This window comes from Colossoma macropomum, unplaced genomic scaffold, assembly GCF_904425465.1.
Source record: "Colossoma macropomum unplaced genomic scaffold, Colossoma_macropomum, whole genome shotgun sequence".
Classification (NCBI taxonomy): domain Eukaryota; kingdom Metazoa; phylum Chordata; class Actinopteri; order Characiformes; family Serrasalmidae; genus Colossoma; species Colossoma macropomum.
Genome location: NW_023494785.1, coordinates 21301983 through 21328383, shown reverse-complemented (window position 1 = coordinate 21328383; position 26401 = coordinate 21301983). Strand labels below are relative to the sequence as shown.

Below are 26401 nucleotides of genomic sequence, written 5' to 3'. Positions count from 1 at the left end.
ATTATTCTCTTCAGATTTTTAGCTTTTAACTAAGGACTAGCAAAACCATAAACAGTAAATCCACCAACACTATCGATTGTCTAAAACCTATTATTTTTAGCTAAATTATATTAATTTAACATTGCTTGTGGTCATAATCTTTCTTTGTTTCCTGCTGGTCTTTGCTTCCTCAGCGCATTTGATGTTCGGGTTGTATTTCACGCATTTCACCGCAGGGTGGCAGTAGATCCACGTGCATCTGTGTTTTACTTAGTTCTCCAGGCACGACAGCTGCACAGAAAATAAAATAGCCTGTTCTTGTTAATGTGTGTTTCTACATGCGGCTCCTTGTGGACAGTAAGACTGTTTCGTATTCGTTAATCTTCAAAAGAAAAATACAGTTCGCAAGAAGAGAAGAGACGCTGTTGGAGAGTAATGATAACAATAATAATAATGATAGAACGATGTTTTTGATCCTGGATGTGATTCCGTCCGAGAACATTCCGCTGGATTTCCACTCAGTGTCGATACTCATGTTTTAAGACTTATGGAACAGTTCATTTAATTAAACGTCTTAGTCCTACAATCTTATTATCACATTAAATGAAGACGGTTTGCCATGAAGTTCTTAGGAAAGCTGTTGTTTTCAGATTGAAGCCAGCCCTTTTTTGGGGATGTGTGATAATTGGCACAAGCTGAAGCCAATGAGAGACAGGGAGGCTAGTTTAGCCACGCCCAAAACACGGTCCCCTGTCTCTTGTACAGTTTAACGTGGAGCACAGCTGTGGAACAGCCTCAAGGAGTTTGGTTAGGCCTGTTACACTGACATTTACCCATGGATACCAGAACATACGCATCGGAGTGAAGATAATCTGAAGAAATCATGCGGGCGATAGCAGGAGGCAGCTGGGGTGCCGTCAGCTTGTTTTCTGGGGTTTGGTGTATTTTCAGCCTTGAGACGTTGCTGGTGCACGGTCAGGAAGGTAAGACTGATCACCAAATACGATATCTGTCTATCGAAAAGCTTCTCACTGATGCATTAAGATAATCTGGCGAGATGAGATCTTAGTTCTTTAAGCTTTAGTGCCAAACGCAATAAGGTAAACTTTAGTGCCAATACAGAGAGATTAACTTTAGTGAGCACTAACTGAGACAAAAACCAACCCCGAACTATTTTTACAACTATTTTCGTCCCCTTTCTTTGCTTTATTACTCTGTTCTATTAATGAACAATGCAGTTTAATTGCCAGTATCATGCAGCCCAAAAGTTCTTTGGAGAAACTTTCAGTTTCCTAAACAACATTTCAGTGGTTGATTCTTTAAACCATTTTTTGCATGATATGTGAATAACTGAAAGCAAAGAACCTTTTTAAAGGTTAAAGAATCTCCACACTCCGGTTGATGAATCTTACACCCAAGTTAAGAACGTTAAAGAAACTTTATTTTCAAGATAAAGATTGCTTTATTTCTGAAATCATGTGAAATCATACTGTTTTCTATGGCATTGATGTTTAATGAACTTATTTATTTATTTATTTATTTCTTTATTTAGTAGTTTAACGAGTAACACATGTTGTGATGGGTTGGCGAAATAATTAACAAAACCCATTATATTAAATGGAAGAATAGAGGACAATGTCCTTTTTCTGAGTGGCCTGTAAAATGTATATAGTGAAATGGCCAAATATCTGATGATATAAATGAGATATTGTTTTAATTTGAAGTTTTATGCAGTTGAAGTAACACTAAAGTTAATATGTCATCGCTGTTAGAACAAAACTTTGTATCTGTGAAACAGTAACTTTACAGGAGAAGGATAAAACTTTCCTAGCTTTCAAAGTAAGTTAATGCAATAAGATTGTTTTACCATTAATTTTGGACCATTTCTGTTGCTCCATTCATCATGCAGTTTTCACATAATATAAAGCACAGCAGGAGTTGTATATTATGTAAAAAGATAAAAAATGACAAATACGGAGATACAAGGTTTTGTTCCATCAGCGATGATGTCCAGAGTGCAGCTGCTGGTTGCTCCTGTTCACTGTTACAATTCAGATAAGTGAGAGAAGAAGAAACACAAAAGCTGATCAGCCACAGAAACATCCTATCAGTGTGGACTGGCTGAGCCATAGATCTCGTCTGTGTTTACTCTCTTTCTTACACACACGCGCACACACAGACACACACACACACACATGCTCCAGTTTGGACATTTGGCTTGTCAACATTTCTCAATATGCGTGGGGTTGAGCGTGAATCACTGTGACCACAGACTGAGGAGACACCACAGGATAAACACACTCACATACTCTCTGTGGACTCTGGATTCCAGCAGCATCACTGGGGAGGCTGACTGATGCTGGGGTCATTACTTTATGTGAATCATTTGTTTTAACTTGCTAAACAGATATAGGGAGTCATGGGAGTGAAGAAATCCAAAGAGCAGGACTAAAGAGCTGTTTCTAAACCTCAGCACATTTACTGTCATTATATGATTGACAGCAGAGTATTAGAGGGGTGACAACCTGAACAGCTGAACATCCTGTTGGGCCAAAGCTCAGGCCTGCAAGGACATGCCTACAAAACCCTAAGGTGAAAATAAAATTACATGTTGCCTTGAACTGTGTAAGTGATGACCAGCTGAAATCTGTCTGAATGTCTGAATGACTTCTTGTGCAGAAATTTTGCGAAAATCGGCTATCCACATTCAGTAATGTCAGAGATCATCCTTCATTTATTTGATTTCGAGTCACAATAGCAAGTACAAGTTATTCAGTTTTCAGAAGATTATTTATAAGATATTCCACTTGCATAAGAAAGGGGGAACTCAAAGGGAATTTTATTAAAAAGTGTAGAGAAAATGAGACTCCTAACAACACTGCAAGACTTGGAAGAACACCAAAACACTGTAAAGCTCTCATCTTTGAGAGACAGGAGAAAATCTAGCTCTCAGATCTGAAAAAATCCACAGGTGTTTCTGTTTAGCCTTCCACTGTGAGAAGACAACTCAACAATGTTTGGCTGTCAAGAACTGAGAAAAGGGAAAAGAAAGACAATTTGAGATAAAACACTGAAACTAGGCATCTGATGTTTTGGAGTAAGTTTTATAGACTGATGAGTCAAAGTTTGTATGTACAATTAATTGACTCATGAGAAGCAACAAATGCAAAATGCAACCAACTTTTTTCAACTTTTGAAGATGTGGAAAAACACCTTTCTTTGATTGACTGAAAGCAAGTCTCCTGAAAAAATGAGCGCTGTAATAAAGACAAAGTGTGGACACACTACTGTAAAAAGAAAATTGTTAAATGCATATTTTCTTGCTTTTTCCGGATGCTGAAAAATAAATAACTTGTACTTCATTGCTATGTTGCCTGGGAATTAACTGGGAATTAAATACATTTCTGACTTTTGCACAGTACTGTTCATCTGTACTGTCCTGAAATGTTGTTGACAGTATTGTTAGACTGTTTCTCAACTCTACAACCTTTTGTTTCAGTGATGTTATGTCTGTTTTTGCTACATGTAAACACTAGAATGTTTGTGATGTTTAACAGTAAGCCAGGCTTTTCTGTAAGACGGGCTGGATAGCGTCACAAAATGGAACACACCCAAAGGTCTCTCTGCATGACTGGCCCTCAAAGTGATTATGGCAGGAAGTTCAAGTCCTGGTTATTTCCAGTTACTGGGGCATAGAAGTCCACATAATGAGACAAGGCTATAGGCTTGTGGTAGGCCATGTAGGGTGAAGGTATATAATAAAGCTTGATGGAAAAAAATGTCTTAAATAACTGCTCTACGACAACAAATATTGTCCTCTCAGTCTGAATGGTGACAGATAGCCACCCTGTCGCCCGTGGTTACAACCCATGGCTCTGGTATTTCCAGGGAATCTCAGGGGAGGTGAGTTGGGGCAGCAGGGGCAGAGGGGGACCGAATGAGGCTGTGCAAATGAGCAGCTAACCGGATGAGATAGACTCAGTGATGTGATGTGAAACACGGTTCACATCCACACATCCACAAGCCGGCACTGACCTTATCATGGACCCTTAGGAAATGGAAAAGTGCTCCTGAAGATTTAGCATCCAGACCTACTGTGTGAATTCCCAGCCAAACCATACATTCAGCCCATTGGCAACAGTGAGTCAGACTTACACTGGCAGCTGAATTTTATCTGAGAGACTCATTAACAGTCTGACCACAAATGTGTATTTGTTTTCCTGTGTGATGAAGACTGTGTTCATGGCAACATAGGTTTTGCAGATCTAGCGATGAAACACTTCAAATGTACTGAAATAGATCACAGAAGTCTAACACGCATAGTTATAACCCCACATAGGAATGTTGGTGTGGGGTGGGTAAGAAAGAAAATCATGATCTCAGACAGACATCCTTCTCAAGACTGAGTCAAGGCATTAGTGTACCGCATCATCGCTGTGCAAAAAAAAAATAATAATTTTTCTATATTCTACAACACGGCAGTTTCCTTTACATTATGTGAAGATTTTATGGTTGATGGACCAATCAAAAATGCTCCAGCATGACTTGGAATAAAATATCTTAACTTCAACTAATATTAAAAGTTTAGAAAAGTAACTGTAAAGTTACTATTTTAGAGATGATATAAGGAGCAAAGAACTCAAAGTTCCAGGATACCATCAGGCAGTGTGTACTAAGCCAGACCAATATACTGGTTGGCTGATAAAATCAGCCTGTATTAAAACAGCCATATCCTACCTTTTAATTTTAGTGCACAATTTCTGTTTATTTGCTAAGATTAAAACATTGGAGAAAAAAAATATATATATATATATATATATATATATATATATATATATATGCATTTTCCCCAATACCTTAAATTCAGCCAATAAACAGTAATTGTGCATTAAAATTTGCAGAATTGTGTTATCTGTAGAGGATGTGTAACTTATTTTCACTTAGAAAATTGTGTCTCAATCAAAAAATTTAAAAAACTGAACAAATGAGTGGACAAGCATAATGAGTGCACATGCTTCCAGATGGATGTACTGCATAATACAGTTAAGTAATTAACAAAGCTTAACTAAATAGTGTTTTATTAGGAACAATGACTAAAATGACTTCTGTTATTATATCTTTTGGAAAAATGTCAGTTAACAGGCTTGTAGATTGTGATCAAAGTGTACATTCAGTAAGCTTGATGCTTGTAAACTATGTAAGGAAAAACAGCAGAACAACTTTTAATTTCTTAATTTGAGGTTAGGAAATTTGATATGAACTAATCAAACTAACAAACTAATCATATTTGAAAATTTGAAGATTCTCAGTACACAACTGAGAATCATATCAGTCAGTACAGCTGTTTAAATCTATTGGAATGTATTTATATTAAACCATATAGAGTTGTATTATCCATTATCTGTATTTTTAGGCATTTTAAACGTGATATTAAAATGCTTCCAGCAGTTGGGCCATAGTACTGAGTTTTACACACCCTCGCCATAGTCTACTAGCACTTACTCTTCATTTTCAGAGATGATGATGTCATGCTAATGACCCTCGTTGAACCCAGTGATTAACACAGCCTCAGAGTAATTAATGCTTTAATTGAATTGAACCAGAAATCCCCCTACAGTGTGACTAACAGTGGTGAATTTGGCAGACCCTCTGTCCTCCCAGGCTTCAGCTGCTTCATCCAAATTTACTGCCCAAAAACACATACCGTCTGCAGATGACTAACAGTACATGTGTACTTTGCACCATGCTGCTTACTGTTAATGGCGTCTAATTTGTGGGAGATTTTATGCACTGGACTAAGAAATGATACCAGATGGAAAAATAGCTTAAAGATAAGGAGCAAAGACATTAAGAGATTATTTTATTTATTTTAGAGATTTTTTTTATTTATTAAGTCTATTAAAATTACTCATTAACACTGTGTTTAAAATCACTGTAAATTAGAGAAATAACACACTATATAGTGTGTCAGCCATAATGTCTGTAGCAAAAGTCATGCAGTAGTGATGTGTCATTTGTGAATGATTGGCTCTTATAGGTGAACATTGGGAGCTGACTTGCGCATTGGGAGCTGACTTTTTTAGACAAAAGAGTTCAGTAGATCTTATTACGCTGATTTTAGATAATCACAGGACCACTCTCTTGGATCTCCTTCAAACATTCTGCTTATCTTGTGATCCCTCTTAAAATTCGTCTTGTCAAACTACTTATAAACATTGGATGTTTGTTAAAAAAAATAAAGCAACATAATGCATACTAATGTGTTATAGATAGTTAAAACATAGATAATATTGCTAACCTGACTAATTTTGGGAACAAAAACTGACAATGCTACTCAAATGAAAAAAAGCTCTTATTGGAGAGCTGAGGCAATTGATCTGACTCACGGAAAACAGGAATGCAAATCGCTACCATGTAGTGAGCAAAAAATAAGTAAATGAGTGAGCCTTTCCGGATGCAGTGCAGGCTTGTGTAAACCTGCCTCAAGATTAAAGCGTTTTGGGAAAAAAGAGAGTGATTGTTTTTGTTCAATATCTATTTTCTTTTGTGCATATCAGTGTGCACGTTATGATTGGAAACTAGGAGTGTAAATGTCATTGTGATATAAATGAAATCTCAGCTTTCACCCTGACTGGAGGAGCAATTAACGCTGCAATAAAATATAGACAATAATACACATATGTTTCGTATTCTTTTATGTTTGTATTCTTTTATGTTTGAAAAAAGCTTGAGACTTTTATTTTGGCTACAAATGACTGCATAGTTTGTTTAATATTAATATAAGCAATTACAAGCGATTGTAAAATTCCAAAATTGATGCAGCTGAATCGCCACCTTCATATGTATATTTACTCCCTGTTGAAATCATGCTCTGCACATAAGCCAACATACACTCACTGGCCACTTTATTTGGTACACTAACATACCATGACCACGTCAGCATCACAGATAACACCTACTGTGTGGTGGCAGTCCTGTTCAGTGATGAAAGGGGTGAAGGGGAGCTAACAAATTAGGCAGAGAAACAGAAGGACTACAGTCTGTAATTGTGCATCTGTATGTTAAGTAGACATGATAAAATGGCCATTAAGTGTAGATACAAAGTATCAAATAAAGTGACCAGCGAGGGTACATCAAACAAGAAAGGAAAAGAAAAACAATTTCAGCTTGAACTCTTCTCTGTGCTGCAGGTGATGGATGTGGGCACACTGTTCTGAGCTCGAGGAGCGGAACAGTGGCCTCGAAGAATTACCCAGGCACCTACCCGAATCACACACACTGTGAGTGGAGCCTGAGGGTGCCACAGGGCCACACACTGCGCCTGACCTTTGGCGACTTTGACCTGGAGTGGAGCCAGGACTGCAGAGCCGGCTCACTCACAATCCTAGACAAAAGTGGAGTAAAGACACTGGGTAAGCAGTTCATCATTGTCTTATACACACATACTTACACATTAGAAAGACTACAGCCGCACTGTCATCTCCATCTCTTATATCTAGCGCAGCAAATATGTCAGGACACATATATAAAGATACTGTATGTAATTTCCAGTAGTGAAATTTATGAAATTCATAGCTTTGTTCCCACACTTCAAAAAGTTATTCACCTGGTCATAACCTTTTGCATTTTTCACCTAGTCCACATATTGTAGACGTACTCAAGAAAACACACATGCTGAAATTGTCGTAAGTCATTCTTGAAGTGATAACACAAGAATGGCTCATGTCCCATCAGTCGTGTTTCAAATACATCCATATACCTGTCGTTCACTGACAGTGAGAGTGAATTCAACCTGCAAATGTAACAGTCACACTTTTGGACGCCACTCACTGAATGGATATTTCTAGTAGTCTTATCATTATGATCTAAAGCTAATGCTTAAGTGCTTGAAATCTGTCTTGAAGACAATTAAAAATAGTGAAGTTATATATAAGATATGAATGGATTTATTTACAAAATAATGCCACAAAATACAAAATAATAATTTTCAGCTCACATTGAGTGTTCTGCATATCGTCACTGTCAAAACCCCACATCTCCAAAAAAGTAACTTTACAAGCGAAGGAAAAAATGTTCTTAACTTTCAGTGTAAGTCAGTGTGACACGGTTTTATTCGATTCTTAGTCAAGTGTTTTTGGATCATTTCTGTTGGTCCATCATGAGTTTCTACCGGTGTAAAGGAGTGTAAAGGACAGCTGACATTTTCCAATTATATAAAAAAAACAACAAAAAATGGCGATAGTCACAGTGTGTAGAGGAAAAGCATTGCAGGTAGCTCCTTGTGAAGCTGCTTGGGAGAAAAAGTGTTTAAAGCTGCACCAGGGAAAGAAATGGTAACAGCTTTTCTGTCACTGCATAATTCTACTACTTATCTGAAATGTGGAAAACCATGTAAAAATAAGCAAAATCTTGGCCAAACATTTTAACTTTTCACTGCAGTCCTTTCTTCAAAGGTAACACCTTTGTCTTCCATGCTGTAGACTAGGATGTGATCCCCTGCCTGGGCAAGCACGCTACACTGTACCAATAAGAGTCCTTGGGCAAGACTCCTAACACTACTTTCACCTACCTTTGTAAAAATGATCATACTGTAAGTCACTCTGGATAACAGCGTCTGCCAAATGCTGTAATTGTAACTGTTAGAATCCCCACAGGAGAAAATGAAAAAGATTCCACCCGTGACTTAAATCACATAAGTATGTCATACTCATAACACCCATCAGTCCAACTCTGCTATGTATTCAACAGTTTAAGCTTTCTAATTAATGACGCTGTGATTAACAGTCCATAGAGCATCAACTTTTTTGTGATTTTTTTAATGGGACAGTGGAGGTTCAAAAAGAAAGGATTAAAGATGAATGGATGTACACTTGTTTTAGGACAGTGTATAGTATGTAATTACTATATATGGTAGTCTCCAGTAGTCTGCTGTTCCAAACTGATAAAACAGTAAACATAAGGAGAACCCTTGTAAAATTAGTGGCGACCAGATTTTTGACTAATGTTGTAATGTGGCCACCGTTGTATCAAGTTCTGATCCTGTAGGTACAGTCTGAGGGGTAAAATCCAGACTCTTCAGTGCCTCAAGTGAAGCGCTCTGTAGCTACCTTATTATGTTGTTGTTATTGGCAAATTCCAGAGGCTCTACCTCACGCTGTTCAGCAGCTCCAGCCAAGCCATGTGCCCGCACAAGCGTCTGCATACCACTCAGCTACAGCACAGCCGTTACGTGATATCACTTCTCTTCACACCTCCCTACACACACAAACACAAATGCATACACGCTGCACACTCAAGGACAAGTGACGGGATTGGCGTGAGACCTCAGGAGTCTTGGATCTCTCAGTCGTGCATATGCGTGTGTTTGTACGCATGATCGTGTGTGGCGTTTTTGGCTGCGTGAGAGTATGTGATTGTGTGAGTCTGCTAAGCCCTGAGGCTGCTGAATTTGATGTATTTCTCTGTGCGATTCTTCTTAGAACAGAAAACTTCTGTTAACATGTTAGTGTGCTGTGTGTCAGTTGGTGGATAATTTACCACCAGCTAGACCACATTTTAGCTGATACAAATTTGGACAAAGACAAAAAAGCACAACTATAGAACTACAGGAACCAACTTTACAGGTTCAACCAAAAAAAGAAGAAAAAAAATTCACTTTACCATGACACAGTCACCTGTGTAAAATATGACACTGCCATGTTGGATTCTGGGTTATCTGGGATGTACATTTATAACTGTGTGAGTGTTTGTAGTTGACATTTTGGGTCATAGTTTTGTGTGAGTGAGTATGTTGACTGGGGTGTATGTGTGTTGTGTGTATGTGTGTGTGTGTGTGTGTGTGTGTGTGTGTGTGTTTTGTACAGGACCTCTGTGTGGGCAGTTGCCTTCCTCCAGCAGGAATGTGTCTGTGAACAGTAGTGAAGTGATGGTGCGCTTTGTGTCCCACACACACCGTTCTGGACGAGGCTTCCTGCTGTCCTACTCATCCAATCAACACCCAGGTACCACTGCACCTCAAACTGTACACAAACCACAACACATGTGCCTCTGATGTACATTATAGATATTTACACATGCATCAGTCCATCATGATAAATCATTTTGAAAGTGCTGATTAAACTGAATCAGTTGAATCAGTTTTAGAGTAATGCTTACAATTCATTCTAATAAATTATAATAGTGTTAATTGTTTTAGTGTCTGTACTCCGCTTCTGTGTAAATAGTTTCTCCATTCACATATGTCCATTTTTTTTTAAATAATTTTGCATCATACCGAAATAATTGAATGGAATTGTGGTCAAATTTTAGTTTTCAGGATGCGTTGAATCATTTTGTGAGGAATTGTAATTGAATTGTTGTAAGGTCAATCATTTACACCTCTACCTGATTTTAAAGTGCATTGTGGAAAACCTTTCTACTTTTTGTAATAAAAGAATTTTAAGTAATATTAAATATTGTTAAAGTTTCGCATTAAAATTGTAAATAATTTTGTATTTAAATGGAAACAGTACAACAACAAGATGTGTAATGTTTTTTTTTTTTCTGATTAACTTCACTGTAGCACATTCCGAAAGAAGTTGAGGCATTTTAAGACTAGGAACATGTTCATGTTCAAAAAACATCTTAAAAAGGTGATGCTTGGGTTTAAAAGGAGCATCCAGGAAAGGCCTGGACCATTATGAGCAAGAGTCAGTCGAGGCTCGCCACTTTGCCAAAAAATGCATTAGTGAGCAATGTTCTTCAATGATTATTTGCAAGCATTCTAGGTATCTCTCTCTCTCTCTGTGGTGCATAATATCATCAAAAGATTCAGGGAATCCTGAAAAATCTCTGTGCGTAAAGGGCAAGGCCAAAAACCACAACTAAATACTCATGACCTTCGATCCCTCAGACAGCGCAGCTTTAGAAACTGGCATGCTTTTGTGATGGAGATCACCACATGACCTTGGGAATACTTTGACAAACCATTGTCAATAAATGCTGTTCACAGTGTTTTTCAGGGACGTCCACGCTTTTTTCAACATGACAGTGGCAAAAAAGCATTTTGCACATGATACAGCATGACTGCATAACCAGAGGATGTGGGATCTGCCTGCCTGCCTTTAATCAAAAGCATGTGGCACATTATGAAGTGCAAAATACAACAAAGAATGGTTGACATACAAAACCACACATGGATACAGGCTCTTTAGCTCTGCTAGGTATACATAAAGTGCATGTATCTTAAAGCAGTGGTTGATATATAAAACCATGAAGGGGGTGCTGTGGAGGCATGAATATTGAGTGCACGTATCTAAGCTCATGTTGAGTCATGCACTGCACCAAGTGAAGTGTATCAGAGACCCCAGAACAAAGAATGCAGAGAGTACTATTCCTATTTCCCTCCTATGCAACCTGATTAAGAAATTATCTTTCTGCACAGTGTATTTTTGATACCTATTCACATTAATAATAACCAGTCTCAGAGCTGGCCGACTGATTTTACATCTGTCTTTCTCTTTAAAATGTCTTGATTAAACAGCAATGAAGTAATGTGCTCTCACTTTCTCTCCCCACGTTCAGCACATTTGCACTGTGTAGTACTGGTCAACAGCAATAGCCAGAAAGTTTTGGTCAGGTTTACTCTGCCATCACACACAAAGTACTAATAAGGGAGCTCTATATTTAACCCTTTTTAATTTCCAAGGCAGAACAGTAATGTTTTTCTGCCATTCATTGTAGTCTTCTCGTTTAATACTGTGCTTTTCAATGTTGTCTTTGCATTTATTTTGATATATAAACACAAGTTCTTAGTGATCCAAATTCCATTCTGAATTTGTGCACACATTAACTCAGAACCTATCATAGTGCATCCAACAATAAAGGCAGCATCATGCTTCTTTTATATAGTGATACCAAAAAAGCACAGGTCACAGAAAGCTCCACTTCAACATACTTACCTGTTTTAAGTCCAGTGTCGATATGCGTGTGCCAAATACTATGGGAGCAGGTTTCAATGAGTTTGAGGGGACTAAGATCGGTGGTTGAACTGTGAACTTATTTATTCTAATGTTATATAGTGTTTTATAAGCAAAAACACACTTACTGCTGAGATAAACAGTTTTTGTGACTGCTTAAGACTTCAGCAGAGTGCTGTTCCCAATAGACATCAAACTTTGGGGGACATAGACTTTTTAAGTACATTAGCCTTGTAGCTCCAGTGGAATAAATAAAGCAAACTTTGGATACCAAACACGTTTTACACCCCACTCCACAACCCCGACCAAGCACTGGGTATGATAACAGGGTAAGTGCAATTTTCTAGTAATTTTCGTCCTTCTAGATTAACCCCACCTTTAAAGGATGTATACTCCAAATCCAGCTTAAACACAACAAGAAGAATATTCCAGCTAAGTAAAGGAGTGGAGTATAAACAGCAGATTGGGAGTGCTTTTCCTGAAAGCTGTTTATTCTCATGTCCTGCTTGAATTGTGACTCTCCCTTCAGCAGGTTAGCTTGTGCAAATCCTTAAATAACGGCCTGCTGCACATGCCATAATGGTAGCTTTGACTAGGGCAAGGTGTTGCTTCTACCAGGGTGTCCATCGACTTGCTATGTAATTTAAAAAGTTCACTTTCTCTCTCCTTATTCGCAAGAAAACACTTCTATCAGACAGACACGGCTATATGCTGTGTTACGAAGGTGTAAAATGCTCATGGCAGAGGAAGTACACACTTCTTGACTGTAAAACGATCACAGAGTCACAGAGGAACACTGATATGTGTGTCTTTGTGTGTGCAAGTGGAGCTGACATATTGGAATGCGGCTGTGCTGCTTCACTGAGCTGAAGAGTGTTTGCTTGGTAAGCAGGCCAGCAGGCTGCCTCTTCTGGCCTGAATAGAGAGAGAGAGAGAGAGAGGAGAAAGGCCCCAGAGACTGACCACACACTGCGAGTGAGAGAATAACTGTGCCCCCTCCTCCACTGCAGACATAACCCCAGCATGGTATGTTAACCATTGCATAGCCACTGTGCAGCCTGGGTCTCAGGTGATTTTACATAGCCAAATAGCATCAGGAGTTAGGGCTAGTTTTCGCTTTTTGTCGCTATCAAAATAAAACCTTGTGTCGCCAAGATGGTAACTTTATGAGAGGAGAAAAAACTTTCTTAACTTGTATTAGAATTAGTGTGACATTTTTACATGTACTTTTGGAGTATTTCTGTCATGAAATTCTGTTATTCATTAGAAGGTGAGAGTTAATTACGTTTTGCTATGCTATTCAATACAAGTAGGGATGGGCTATATAGCAAAAACATATCATGATGTAAAATATGTATCACACTGTTTAGTTTTCTAAGGTTAAACAAGGTTTGATGACAAAAAGCACCTGTAGTGCCACATTTAACCTCTTATTCTCCAGGGTGTACTTTGGTTTTTCCATCTGAATTTACATGACCAAATTGTAAGGCAAATTATTCAGTAACTGCATGAAATAAATGTAAATTTTTTTTTTTGCAAAAGCTCCTCTCAAATTAACAGAAAATGTGTTTTATAATCATACACATATTGCTATATGCTTACAATTTACTGCTAAAAGCCAAAAATCTTCAGCTTCTTTTATTATAAGGGTTTAAAATTACATTACCCATCTATTTGACTGAAAAGAAGACAGTTATAGCTCTCATATGACACCCACCTTTTGAATGTAGCTTATGAAATATGAAACTTATGAAGAATATGAAGAAGTGCGTTATGGAACCACCGGTGGTTTCAAGGAGTTGAAAAGGTTAAAAACTGTGATCCATAATGATTTTTATTCAGCATTTCAGACATTGCGCTTATATTCTCCTTGTAATGAAACATGCAGTTGGTTGCAGTTCTTTAAGTACTGACGTAATCCATGATATGCTCAGACACTGAAGCACACTGTAACAATTTATCAATATGAATATGAATATGAATTCTGAATGCAGAAATGAAGAATCTGTATCCAGTCCGTGTGAAAAGATAGCCTTTAGAATGAAGTTACTTTTTACATTTTTAGGGGGAATACTTTTAGAATATTCACCCACTAAATCAAAAATGATACGATCTCACTCAAGACCATACATACAACTATAAAATAAATAAAAGAACATCAATATACATCTAATAAGTGTAAAGTAAATGTGTGCAATCCTTAAAACACTATTAATGCTTGTTTTCCTTTAACTATGTTAAATCATTAGAGAGAGGATACAATGAAAAGTGTGGTATGGTAGAATATTGACATCACCACTCTATACCAAAAAGAATCCCTGGGCAAGACTCACATTGCTGCAGTAGTCTTTCTTTGTAACAGGCTTTAGTTGCAATGCTTGCCAAATACGTGAATGTAAATGAGATCAGATTGAGTGAGGAAGGAAGCCTGAGCTGCAGGTCTTTAGAGAGCAGGAAACATGCTGAAATCTACTCTTCAAAAGCACTGTTTTTTATGTTAAGCCAGTTGAGTTCATGATTATATTTATTCAGATGAATGTGATGAAATGTTTTGTGGCTGTAGTAGGCTATCGCAAATGTTTTTGCTATAAGCTTAAAGCATTGGACCATTTTAGCACACTAACCGTTCCACTTTACCTGACAGAATTTAGGTGACTACTCACAAAAATGCTAATTAATGTGTTTTTGGGTAATGCAAAGCAGTATGATACTAAATACATTTAGGGCAGAGCATTCAGTATTCAACCATCAGTACTTTTTTCAAGTATTCTACCTGGTGTTACACCATGCTTTTCTTATTTTTGTTAATAACTGCAAAGGGTTAATACACAAAGACCCTCTACAGATAAATTTCAAGTGCTTCATTACATAGTTAACTGGAATCACATGAGCTTCTTCAGAAGTTCATTGCATTACGGAAACAGCATTCCACTAAACGCGAAAGCCACATCACGAATCAGAAGTGGCCATTTACCGAGAAAAGGCCTAACAGTTTATATTTTAAAGAATGATTCTAGTGGGTCACTCAGCATTCTCTGATGAGAGGACACGGTTTCCTGTTATTTGTTGCCTGTTTAAGCTGCGTCAGACTGTCCAGACAGCTCTGTCAGACTGCGTCATGACTTCAGACTCAGGGGGCATGCTCAGGTCCCATGTACGCCTTACAGACTATACACAGAGGTCATGCCTTAGAGCCTGAAGGAAGTGTGGGCGGCAAGTGGTCTGTTTATGTTTGACCAACCGTGTGGGAGTTATGGTGTATATTTAAACTGATCTGTTCTGTTAATCTGCGGCTGATGGCGCTGCTGTTTTCCTTTCCCAGATCTTATCTCATGTCTTCATCGAGGAAGCCACTTCACCTCCCAACAGATCAGGTAGGATGTAGACCTCTGTCACTGAAGCAAATAGAATAGATCGAGTTCTGACTCAGGGTGAAACAGCACCATAATACACTGGATTGCCAGATTATTAGGTACACTTACATTGTACTGACACACCAGGTACACAAAGTTGTATGCAAATGTTAGAACACTGCTGGTCAAATTACATGTTGATTTTCTAAGTGAAAAGAAGTTAACACATCCTCTTAGGAGAACACACCTACACATTTTAATGCATAATTACTGTTTATTTTCTGAATTTAACATATGGAAAAAAGATATAAAGCATAAAATGGCTTGTGCAAAAGTTATAGCATACGTATTATTTGATGTTTGATTAAATGCACTACAATTTGCAGAAAAATGCCATATTGAAGTTTGTCCCATATGATTAGAATTGGAGGATTTGTTACAAAACATGTCATTTCAAACTTTTACATATGATTATAATTGACTTTTGTCCCACCTTCCTCAGTGTGTTCTGTCCTAGTGGCTGCAAGGATGTGGCAGGAGAAATATGGGGTCAGCATGAGCAAGGCTACCGAGATGTAAGCCCTTCATTTCTTACTTAAAGATGTTTTAACTTAGAGTGATTTTAAAAAATCATGTTTTTGTTTGTTTGTTTTTAGCATTTATAAATGTTGCTATTTTATAGATATTGCTAATTTATGACAACTTTCGTGAGTGGAAGCTCAACATGTGGCTACATGCAATGTAATGTGTGTTTTGTAGACATCTGTGCTTTGCAAAGCTGCTCTTCATGCAGGGATTATATCAGACAGCCAGGGAGGGGTGATCAATGTGACCCAGCAGAGGAGCATCACACTTTATGAGTCAAGCTTTGCCAATGGAATTCTGTCCAGAACGTGAGTGTACTAGCCTGTAGGATGGTTTGTTGGACATGGATTAAACATAGTCTTGGACTAAACTGCAATGCTGTTGGTGTTTCACAATAAAAAATCCTTATTAGTCTAGACATAGGCTCAATCTGGGTCTGGGAAGTGGCCATATATCAGATAAACACATCAATGTTGCTCCATGTGGGAGACCTAGTTGAATCAATAATGCTAAATGACCTCCCACAAATGGACATTTACAGCTATACTCATTTGATTCAGTTAAGATCTGTGGTAGATAATCCAAGAATAATGACTGAATTCTTTATATGTGACTTGAGCAATTGAAACAGATTGCTCTCTCACCTCACACTCTCTTTTTGTTATTTCCCTCACAGGGGTTCATTGTCAGATAAGAGGCTTGTCTTCAACAGAGGTAATGCTAGTGCTGACTGAATTTACATAGGAATGCTATGGCTATATAGTTAATAATCGTATCTTATATGAGCACCATACCATTTTCTAACAGCTAATTCTGTGAGTTTAGTGAAAGTAGAGTTGTGATTTCCTTCTGTAGTATGGCACCAGTCTGGGGTGAAAAGGGCAGTACAGTTCTTTGCTGGAGTGTGGAGTATGCCCAATGACATGAAAGCTATACACATAATTATAGTGTAACTAATATGTACTTACAACTGCTACTTAGTACTTACCTTGAATGTAGTATCATCATTACCCATGGAACAATTACACATTATCAGTGTCTCTAAAGATAGAGTGTACAAACAGCATCAGAGTTACTATTTACTTGCTCAGCCCATGAAGTGAGAACTGACAGACTCGGTAATTTCGCAACATTCTTTTCCCTCCTACATTCCATGCAACAGCCTGTGACAGTCCACTACCTGTGATGACCTACAATACCTCTTCCACGTGGGAAGAGGAGGACAGGTTGGGCTGGTCTCTGGAAGACAGAGACTCCAAAGGCCAGTTGTTGCACTGGTCAGCCAGCCCTCAGGATCAGCAGCCATGGCTGGAGCTGGAACTATGGACCCGAAGTAACATCACAGGCTAGTGGTCCTTTGTGATTTTATCTGTCCATCTTTTGAGCAGCAGTTCTTTTATATCACTTTATCGATTTTACATTACACTTACATTGAACTGAAGACTGCTCAGATTACCAAGTGGCACCTGTCTGGTTGGACACTAACTGTCTGACCATGTGTTTGTATGTTGCTGAAGGGGTATTATAAAATTCTTTTCTATGTAGGAATAATTACAAAGGGACTTCCAAACTTCTACATTGAGACTTATAGCCTTATGTTCAGCAAAGACCACAAAAACTGGAAAGTTTATAAAGATTCATCCAGCAAAGAGAAAAAGGTACACAGTTTGCCTTCCAGTGTATTTCTCAGAATGCAGTGATTTTGCATTCAAAACCATACAATATCAATACAGCACCAATTTTGGATTCACTTAATGATGGAGCTGCATCACTCATGTTCTCCTTTCTGTGCAGGTGTTTGAGGCCTATTCTGATGGCCACACGATTGCTCTCAACAGCCTTGTTCCTCCAATAACTGCACGCTACCTCCAGCTCTGGCCGCAGCGCTGGCATGGCAGGGCATCTGCACAGGTACAGGTGCTGGGCTGCACCTCTTTCCGACCCCGCTCCAGGGGGGATGGTGAGACTCCATCTCTCTAATCAGGCTTACCCTTTGTTCTAGATATTTCTTGGTTCTTAAAAAAGTTTTAAAAACAACTGCCTTAGAGGCTGAACAAATTGTAATTTCTAGAGGGGCATGATAACACTTTTTCTTTTCTAAAACTGATATTGATATTGAAGCCATGGATATTGGCCAATAGCAATCCATTTTTTTTCTTTACAAACTGCTAAGCATTAAAATTCTTAATTGAAGCACTTTACTTAAGATCAGTATCTAAAAGTAGGCTAACATGCTCAAACATTCTACTCATCCACAGAAAGAAATACACAGTAAACAACATCACACAGTGTGAGTGTGCTATTTCAGGATATGTTTATCACAGGATTCAATCTGATTTATTCTTTTTTCCCCTCTGATACCCAGTCTGGCATTTTCTGCTGATGTTAGCCCAATATTGATACCCACCATGTCATCTCTAGTAATTTCTCGAGTTTCAGAAGGCTAATAATTATGTACTGCCCATCATTTTATTGAGACAAGATCTTTGTTGAGGTCTGTTGTTTCCCTAATGCCATGGTTCTTAGCCCAATCATTCCGTTCCCCAGGATCAATCACAGTGAAGCCAGTTCCTACAGAAATGGTGCTTCTGCCTCAAGCCTCTACTGAGAGTCCTGTGATCACAAAATCCTTAAGTGAAAGTGAGTACGGACAGTGACAGAGTGACAGGGGTTTCCATCAGAATTTCTACTGCAATGATGTACTCTGAGTTTGAAAAATCTATTTGTCATGTGGCACTTTGACATTGATTTTCAGAGGAGAGCCATACGAAAGAAATATACCTCTACTGGACTTATGATCTATCAGGTTCATTTGGAAGTGTTTAATAAATCATATCCATTAACAGGAAACATGTGCTGGGTAATGTGTACCAGAACAGGCAAACCTGATGTCAGATAACAGGAACTGGAACGCTATCAGGCACAGAACAAATACACAGGGAAACAAATGACTATAGGCTAGAGAAAATATTGTGCCTATGTGACAATAAAGAAGATAACCAGATGAAAATACACTCTCATTGCTAACAATTCCAGTGACAGTGAGCTCAGCTTGAGCGCAGCCGCTTCAAGTTGCTATATCTGTAATAATTCAGATTGAAAGCTTAGCTTCCCCACACACATATCTTTGTTATTAATATTATTATTGTTGTTGTTGTTTGCCATCTCTGTATCATGATCACTGCATTTAGATAACTGCTGGTCAACAACTCACAACTCCTAACAATTAAATAATGTCTTTAAGAGTGTCAAAGCACTTTTTTCCCCAGTGTTAATTTTGTGGTGAGTTCGTACATAGACATATGGAGACATGAAGGATGGCCTGCAAAGCCCCACTGTCTGTGCTCTTAATTCGTCTTACTATTGACTAGGTATGTAAGGTTGCAGATGCTAACAAATAAGGCTTCTCTAATTTACTTACAGGCTCCAGCCAGCCAATGCTATTGGTGGTGGGTGTGGTTCTGGGCATGGCTCTGTGTGTGGGTTGTTTGTTAGCAGGGCTTTTGTGGAGAAGAAGGTACTTTTCCAAATACCCACATTACATGCCATCTATTCTCACAATCTGAAATGTTACCATAGATATAGAGTGGTGCGTAAGTATTGCCTTTTAATACAAATTGCATCTCCTGTTTCAGGAAAAAGGCTGTGCATATGAAGAAGTGTTGCCTTGACTCAGGTAGGCCTGCAACACAGTGTTTTTGGTATTTCAGCCCTTAGCGTTCTAGGCTTCCTTTCCTGTGATTTGTAATTAGGGTGTTACCTGGCTAAGTGGCATTGTCTCCTGTGATTCAGGCTCTCAGAGTTTTAACGGGAAGAAGCTGCCTCATACAGACTCTGAGCTCATAACCTACCCTCTGGCCAGGAGTGTGCACGACAGCCTCCCAAACCCTCCTCTTAATGGTGAGGCCTCAATAACAGTACAGTGGAAGCTGCAAAGCATCAGTTTTTCTCCGTTACTTCATCAGTTCTGTCTGTGAACAGCCAAAACACAGAGACAAAAACAAGCTAACCAGTAGCAATTTAGCCTGTTTTCTAATTTGCTCAGCAGCTTAGTGTGGCTTATATGAGCATCAGGAGAAAACCCAAGTACTCAAAAATCTAAAGACTAAGCTAACGTGGGAGGTATGTTAGTAGTTATCATTTGAACACTTAGTCATTCAAATGTTTGGGAGTCCCTTGGTAAATTTACATGTTCTGCCTATTTTGTGAGGGAAAATAAGTTAACACATCCTCTATAGAGAACACACCCCTGCACATATTATTATACAATTACTGTTTATTTGCTGAATTTAACATATTGGGGGGAAATCTGGCCTGTGCCAGATGTGCCTGAGGTTTTTTCATTATTTTATGTTTTTTTTTTCTACAATACATTAAACACACGCACGTACACACACACACACACACGCACACATCTTCTAAGCCACTGATTCCTTCTGGGTCACGGGGGGGAGCTGGAGGTTATCCCAGCAATCATTGGGCGAAAGGCATTATTTAAGTGTTTTTTTTCCCTGTAGAGGATGTGTTAACTGATTTTCACTTATAAAATCAACAAAACATATAATTTGACCAGGGATGCCCAAACCTTTGCATATAACTGTATCTCAAATCTGGATTATGTTCATGTGTTGATATAGTAAAAGTATACTGTGGATTATAACTGACCACAGAGCAAGATGAAATTGTCTAGTTTGTGTAAAGATGTCCCCTCAAAAAGTTTTTAAATGATGTTTTCCATTGGTAGTCAGTGAACTCTTGATTTATGGCCTAGTGCATGAAAAGCGTCCATTTACAAATTAATAGAGTAATTCACAAAGAGATTACAGTGTAGTTCATGTCATTAAAACAGCCACAAAACAGTGTTTGTTGTGATGATGTCATGGGGTACAAAAGTTCTTACAGTAACCGCAGATAAAGAGCTTTCAGACGTAGTGCTAATTCAGTGCAGGAATGAGGGGGTTAGTGTGGTTGCAGTAGTAGGACAGAAAGAGAGGAGAAAAGAGGGAGTAAGAGTGACCCTTCTGTTCCCCTCTTTCCTGCTTTATGGCTCTGCTGAGCAGCCAGTGCAACTCAAGAGAGGGTTCTGATGGCTTACCCTCTGAGTGCATTCTTTCTGTTTCTTTCTTTCTGTCTTTCTCTTTCTATTTTTCCTTCCCTCTCTTTCAGAGGCTCAGTGGCAGCATAAACGTGTCTTTCTTCAGTTGACTGAGCTTCTCTGAAAGGGACTCTTTAATTGGTGCCCCAGTGATGGGCACTCATGCTGGAGCAGCACTCATCCCCCTCCCTGCCTCAGGCCAACCCATACTTCAACAAGGCCTTCAGTCCGAAGTAGGACAGAGAATCATCAGCCAAGACAATTGGGGTCCCTTTTAGAGTTGCTCTAATTAAAGCAGCTTCACCCTATTAGGATGCATGCAGCGAATCAGAGAGGGTGGGACATGCATAGAGGTCTGTGCATGTTCCACACCCTTAGAGTATGGTGTGTCCTCCATCACATCATGGATTTACACATCAGACATTATAATAAAGACTGAGTATAGACTTGTGTATTATTTTAAAAAAATGTATTATGCAAATGTGCTGATGACTGCTGATGTTCTATCAGTTGAAAAGAGAGGAAAGTGCTTAGTTAATTACTTACCATTTACTTATCCTAGAACTGATATGGTGCAATTTTGTGCCATAATGGTTCTTATGGCTACATTGCATCACTATGTACAATTAATTTGAACTGTTAAATGTAATGTAAATATTGTTGTATGCAAAAGTTTGAACACCCTTGGTCAAATTACATGTTTTATTGATTTTGTAGAGTTTTTAGTTTAACACGTTGCAAAAAATTAAAACATTGAATATAAAATGTGCCGTAACTTTCGCACAGGCCACAATTTGTGTTTCACTTTCTTTTCAAAATTTTAAATTCAGCAAATAAACAGTAATTGTGCAGTAAAGTGAGGTGCATCAAAGAGCAGATGAGTGTTCTCTGTAGTGGATGTCTACTTATTCTCCCTTAAAACTAACAAAACATGTAATTTGACCAGAGGTGCCCAAACTTCTGCGTACGACTGTATCTAATACCAATTATGTAGAAAAGAGAAATAGAATCGCCTTTTAATTATTAGCCTAGAAGTGACTTGATGTATGTCGTGTTGGAAGCCTCTAAAACCTTGGCACAACAATCAGTGCATTTACATATAATCTTATATGTTTATCTTATAGCGGCTTTGCTCCATCTAGTTGAGTTGAAGTTATAAGGAGTGTTTTGGCTCAGACTGCCTTTTGAATGATACAAGGCAACCAAACAGATACATATATCAGTCTTAAAGGCACAATAACAAGTTATTCAAGTCTCAGGGATAAAGAGATCTTAGAAAATTGTCATGGAAAAATGAATTATGACTGTTTATGGTGCGTAAACACATACAAACATCACATCACATCAATGTAAGATATAGCCCCTTTAAGTATCCACTGCTGGTTATTGCCGTAATTAAGGATATGTTGTAGACAGAAGTCACAGCCACTGGAACCATGCACAACAACGTTTACTAAATGATTATAATGTAATTCATTTAGCAGTATGAACTGATAACATTGACTAAGGCTATAATATCTTTAAAATAGTTTTTGAATGCTCCCTGAATTCAGTGTTTTAGACCTTACACCACTATTATGTCACTTTCCTGTGTTTGCAGACTATGCTGAGCCTGATGTGTCAGCAGGTGGGCAAAAAGTGGGCCTCACTTTCCGACCAGAGCTGGAGGAGGGTTACACCATGCCTTTTGCCCTCAACCACTATGACACCCCGGGTCAGCTGCCCGAGTATGCAGAACCCCTGCCTCCAGAGCCCGAATACGCCACACCCTTCAGTGAGCAATGCCCGGACCCCTCACAGCTGAACGCACAACACACACACTCTCAGCTGTTTCAGGGAGGATCTGGTGCTCAGGGCGAGAGGGCGTCACCAGGGCAGCCAGAGTATGACTGCCCCTCTCACCGTGGCCTCTCTAATGGATACTGCACTCCAGTCTTCAATGGCAGTGGCCCACGCAAGGCTAGTCTGATCTACGCAGAGCCGCAGCCAGTAGAGGCACTGCTGCAGCATACCTACCACGAGCCCCTATGAATTACCACAGCAACCCCTAGGGGACAAATGCAGTCATGCTAAGCCTCTCCTACTGCTGCTTCATACCCCCAGTTTCAGTAATGTTTTTAACATGTCCTTGTCAACTTGGCCTAATTTTTCCTTAATGTCATTTTAAGGGCTATTTCATTACTTTATCAGCTCAAGTGAAGTTGGTTAGATCAGAGGTATTCAACCCCAGTCCTGGAGGCTGGGGTTCAGCAGAGTCTGGTAATTGCCACTCCAAAAAACATCTGCTAAACCTGGCAATTTACAGATGAGTTGAATTAGGTCTGTTTTGAGCAAGGAAATCAGCAAACTATACTGGACAGTGGACCTCCAGGACCAGAGGTGAAGACCCCTGGGTTAGATGACCCCTGCGAAGAGTGATGAATCAGGTCAACATAAATGTACGCTTGGCAGAAATCATTGCAATCTGACATAATTCTTTTTCTAACCTGAAAAATTGTGGTTAAGACCATATAAAATAATTAATACTTTAAGTCTATAAAATTTGATTTACAACATTGAAATCGGGCTTTATACAGCATGCACTCCGTCTGTTATAGATGACTGCTGATGCAACTGTATTTTCACTTTTTATTTTAGTTAGCAAGCTAATTGATACACAGCAACAGCTAAAGAAAAGCAATGCATCATAGATCTCATTCTAAACTTAAAGCTTAGCCATTCACAAAAGTTATGTATGTTACGCTTAGACTTGCACTCAGGCTAATTAGTTCAAGCAGGCTGGCCTAGACAAGAGCAAGCAGGTTTGTGTTAAAAAAACTACCTCCCCCTGTCCAGTATGTATACGAATGGCCACTTGTAGAACATAAGTGCTATGCACTTCTGAGTTGTGGGCCAAAGTTGGCAAGAGCATGTTAAAAATATTGAAACAGAGGACAAGAATATTTAGGACTGTGAATACCTAAAGAGAGAGAAAGAGGTGTAGAGGGAGACAATCAGTGCTATGCACTGTTCCCCCCACTTAAACCCCAATCACCTCATGCACTGCTAATTGAACAGTTGTATGTATTTTCCTTACATGGACTTGTATGAGTCAGTTTTAGGCACTTATATGCATGTCCTTGATTTGGTCTGTTCAGACATGAATTCAGCATGCAAAACCATCTCTGTATGCACAAAGCACATTTAAATCCAAGTGCTAATTCACAATAGTGAATAAGATGGATTGTAAGAGTGAAATATTTACTACTGCCTTTTATTCACTAATGACTGACACTGAAATGAGTCTGTTTTTTATGAAGATAGGAATCTGGGGTTAAGTGACTATTTGGTGGACCACTGACCTTCTGAGTATTTATATGAGTGTGTGTGCATATGGCATATAAATATGCTGAGTTATAAATACATATTTCCTTTTTATTGTTGTAAAATAAAGCTGTAAAGCTTTAGAAAGCAGATTCCAGCTCAGTCTTGTTTTTTTTTTAAATGAATGTGCTCCTCAGATACATCACAAATAAGATATGTACACCAGTGTGCGTGGAGTGAACATGTGCTGTAGAACAGGGACAACTTTTCTGTACCCCTCACAAATCAAATAATACTAACAACTCCTGAACCAGAAGTAGCCCAAAAGTACACTGTATGTACAGAAGTTTGGAGACACTTGCTCGTCTGCTTAAATGCTCTTGAAATCAAGGGTTTTAATAGGGAGTTTGTAGCAGTAACAGCCTCTACTCTTCGGTGAGGGCTTTACTTTAAATGTTGAATTGCTGTAAGGACTCATTAGTGAGGTCAGGTAGTGATGTTGGATGATTAGTTCTGGATCACTAATGTCACCACAGCTCATCCTAAATGTATTAGAAGAAGCTCCTTCACTCCACAGAATGCAGTTCCATTGCTCCACAACCCAGTGCTGGGGGTCTTTATACCCCTCTAACAGACACTTGGCATTAGGTATGGTGATCTTAGGCTTATGTACTTCTGTTCCAGAGCATCCCATCCTATTGTCAATGCTCTTCTATGGAGCTGTGTGTGTGTGCAATTGAACGACTGCATCAGCAGTGGGTACGCTTTAAAGTAACATACTAATTTGAAGATGTGTCTGAATACTTTTGGTCATACAGTGTATCCACAGATTTGGCATACAAAAGTGTTGTGTTTTGTATGTAATTAAGATACATTTCAGATGTGAAGTGAAAAGTCCCCACTGAATTCTGTAGGTTTTATGGGAAATAATCTGCAGAACAAGAAAAGAATTTTCACAGAATGACTTCAGAGAAGATATCTATCTCCACCTGGTGGCTGTTGTAAAGCTAGCGCATTACTAAAACTCAAGGTTATGTGCAGGAGAGTAATTGTATGAATTTGGGTATATGTAGAATAGAGTAGATGTCAGATAATTGCATCTTGGACGAGGGAGAAATTACATTAAAATATTTTTTTTCTACTTTTTTCTACTTTCTTTGCATCACCCTCTCAGGGGTCAGACTGGTGAAATTCTCAGAATGATGTCCAGTATTTACTGTGGGCAGTGTGAGCCTGAACATCATTGTAGAAGGGCTGAAACCCCTGCTTAGTCTCCTCGCTGCTTGTTGATTCAGTTGGGCCAGTTTTCGTAGGCAGTGTTAACCAAGCCAAAACTTGTCCTTATTTGTCCCTCATTTTTTGTTGGCAGACTTTGGAAAGCTATTCTCTTTCAAATAGGCTACTCATGATGAGGAACTTTTAAGTATCACTGAATTATTCCTTGGTTGCTTGGTGAGGGCAATTAAACTTGCAGGACTTCAATGTTATGAATGGTTAAAATCGGCTTCAAACATAGCTGTTCCAAACCTGATATTTAAAAGAGTATAATGCTATATGAACAAACTTTTTTCAAGATTCCAAAATCCAGGATTTTAGGGGCAGGGAATAGGCTACATTTATTATATTTTTCACATGCATGAGATTTTTCTCATGAATATAAAGTTATTAAAGGTGAGCATTTAAAAGAGGGTGAGTAGCCACTGTAAATCTTTCTGAGCTTTTGGCCATAATACTGTCAGTGAGTGAGTGAGAGTTCTCTCTTTCTTTCACCCTCTGGGTAAACAATGAATGTTTTGCTGCTTTACTGCTGCCTACCTCCACTCCTACTGGCTGATGTAAGACATCACATTGACAAGAGCCAGCACAATGTGCCTGTGCCTTTTCTGCACCCATGAGTGTATCAAAGGATTATGAGGATAAGAGTGAACAAAGAGCAACTGTGGGTCTACAACATGCACTCCAGTTTCTGTTGTATAGCTGAAAGTCTGTGAACAGAAGAAAACAATGCAAGACTGAAGCTGTGGAGTTAATTTTATCATGCGCCCCTCCTGTCTGCGTCCTAAGGGAGTGAACTCACCTCCTGTTTGGACTGACTAAATTGAGCACAAATAGATGTGGGAGGTATGAGC

The 26401-nt window shown here is 38.8% G+C and overlaps 1 protein-coding gene across 1 annotated transcript; it reads left to right on the top strand.

Annotated features, from left to right (window-relative positions):
* The first annotated feature begins 206 nt into the window (after nucleotides 1-206).
* si:dkey-34d22.1 (discoidin, CUB and LCCL domain-containing protein 1) lies at nucleotides 207-24627 on the top strand. The gene is made up of 15 exons (XM_036586972.1): nucleotides 207-962; nucleotides 7170-7391; nucleotides 9843-9980; nucleotides 15259-15310; nucleotides 15792-15864; nucleotides 16049-16182; nucleotides 16551-16588; nucleotides 17037-17219; nucleotides 17420-17532; nucleotides 17669-17834; nucleotides 18422-18514; nucleotides 19298-19391; nucleotides 19510-19550; nucleotides 19667-19774; nucleotides 22570-24627. Exons 1-15 carry the CDS (start codon nucleotides 863-865, stop codon nucleotides 22998-23000), a joined length of 1986 nt encoding a protein of 661 aa, XP_036442865.1. The 5' UTR covers nucleotides 207-862; the 3' UTR covers nucleotides 23001-24627.
* The last annotated feature ends 1774 nt before the right edge of the window (nucleotides 24628-26401 follow it).

Bases quoted from the DNA above. Each gene is read 5' to 3' on its own strand.
- si:dkey-34d22.1 (XM_036586972.1), top strand. From the start codon at position 863: ATGCGGGCGATAGCAGGAGGCAGCTGGGGTGCCGTCAGCTTGTTTTCT. The intron at 17,533-17,668 runs GTACACAGTTTG...CTTTCTGTGCAG, and splicing joins CATCCAGCAAAGAGAAAAAG to GTGTTTGAGGCCTATTCTGA. The intron at 19,392-19,509 runs GTACTTTTCCAA...CTCCTGTTTCAG, and splicing joins GGGCTTTTGTGGAGAAGAAG to GAAAAAGGCTGTGCATATGA.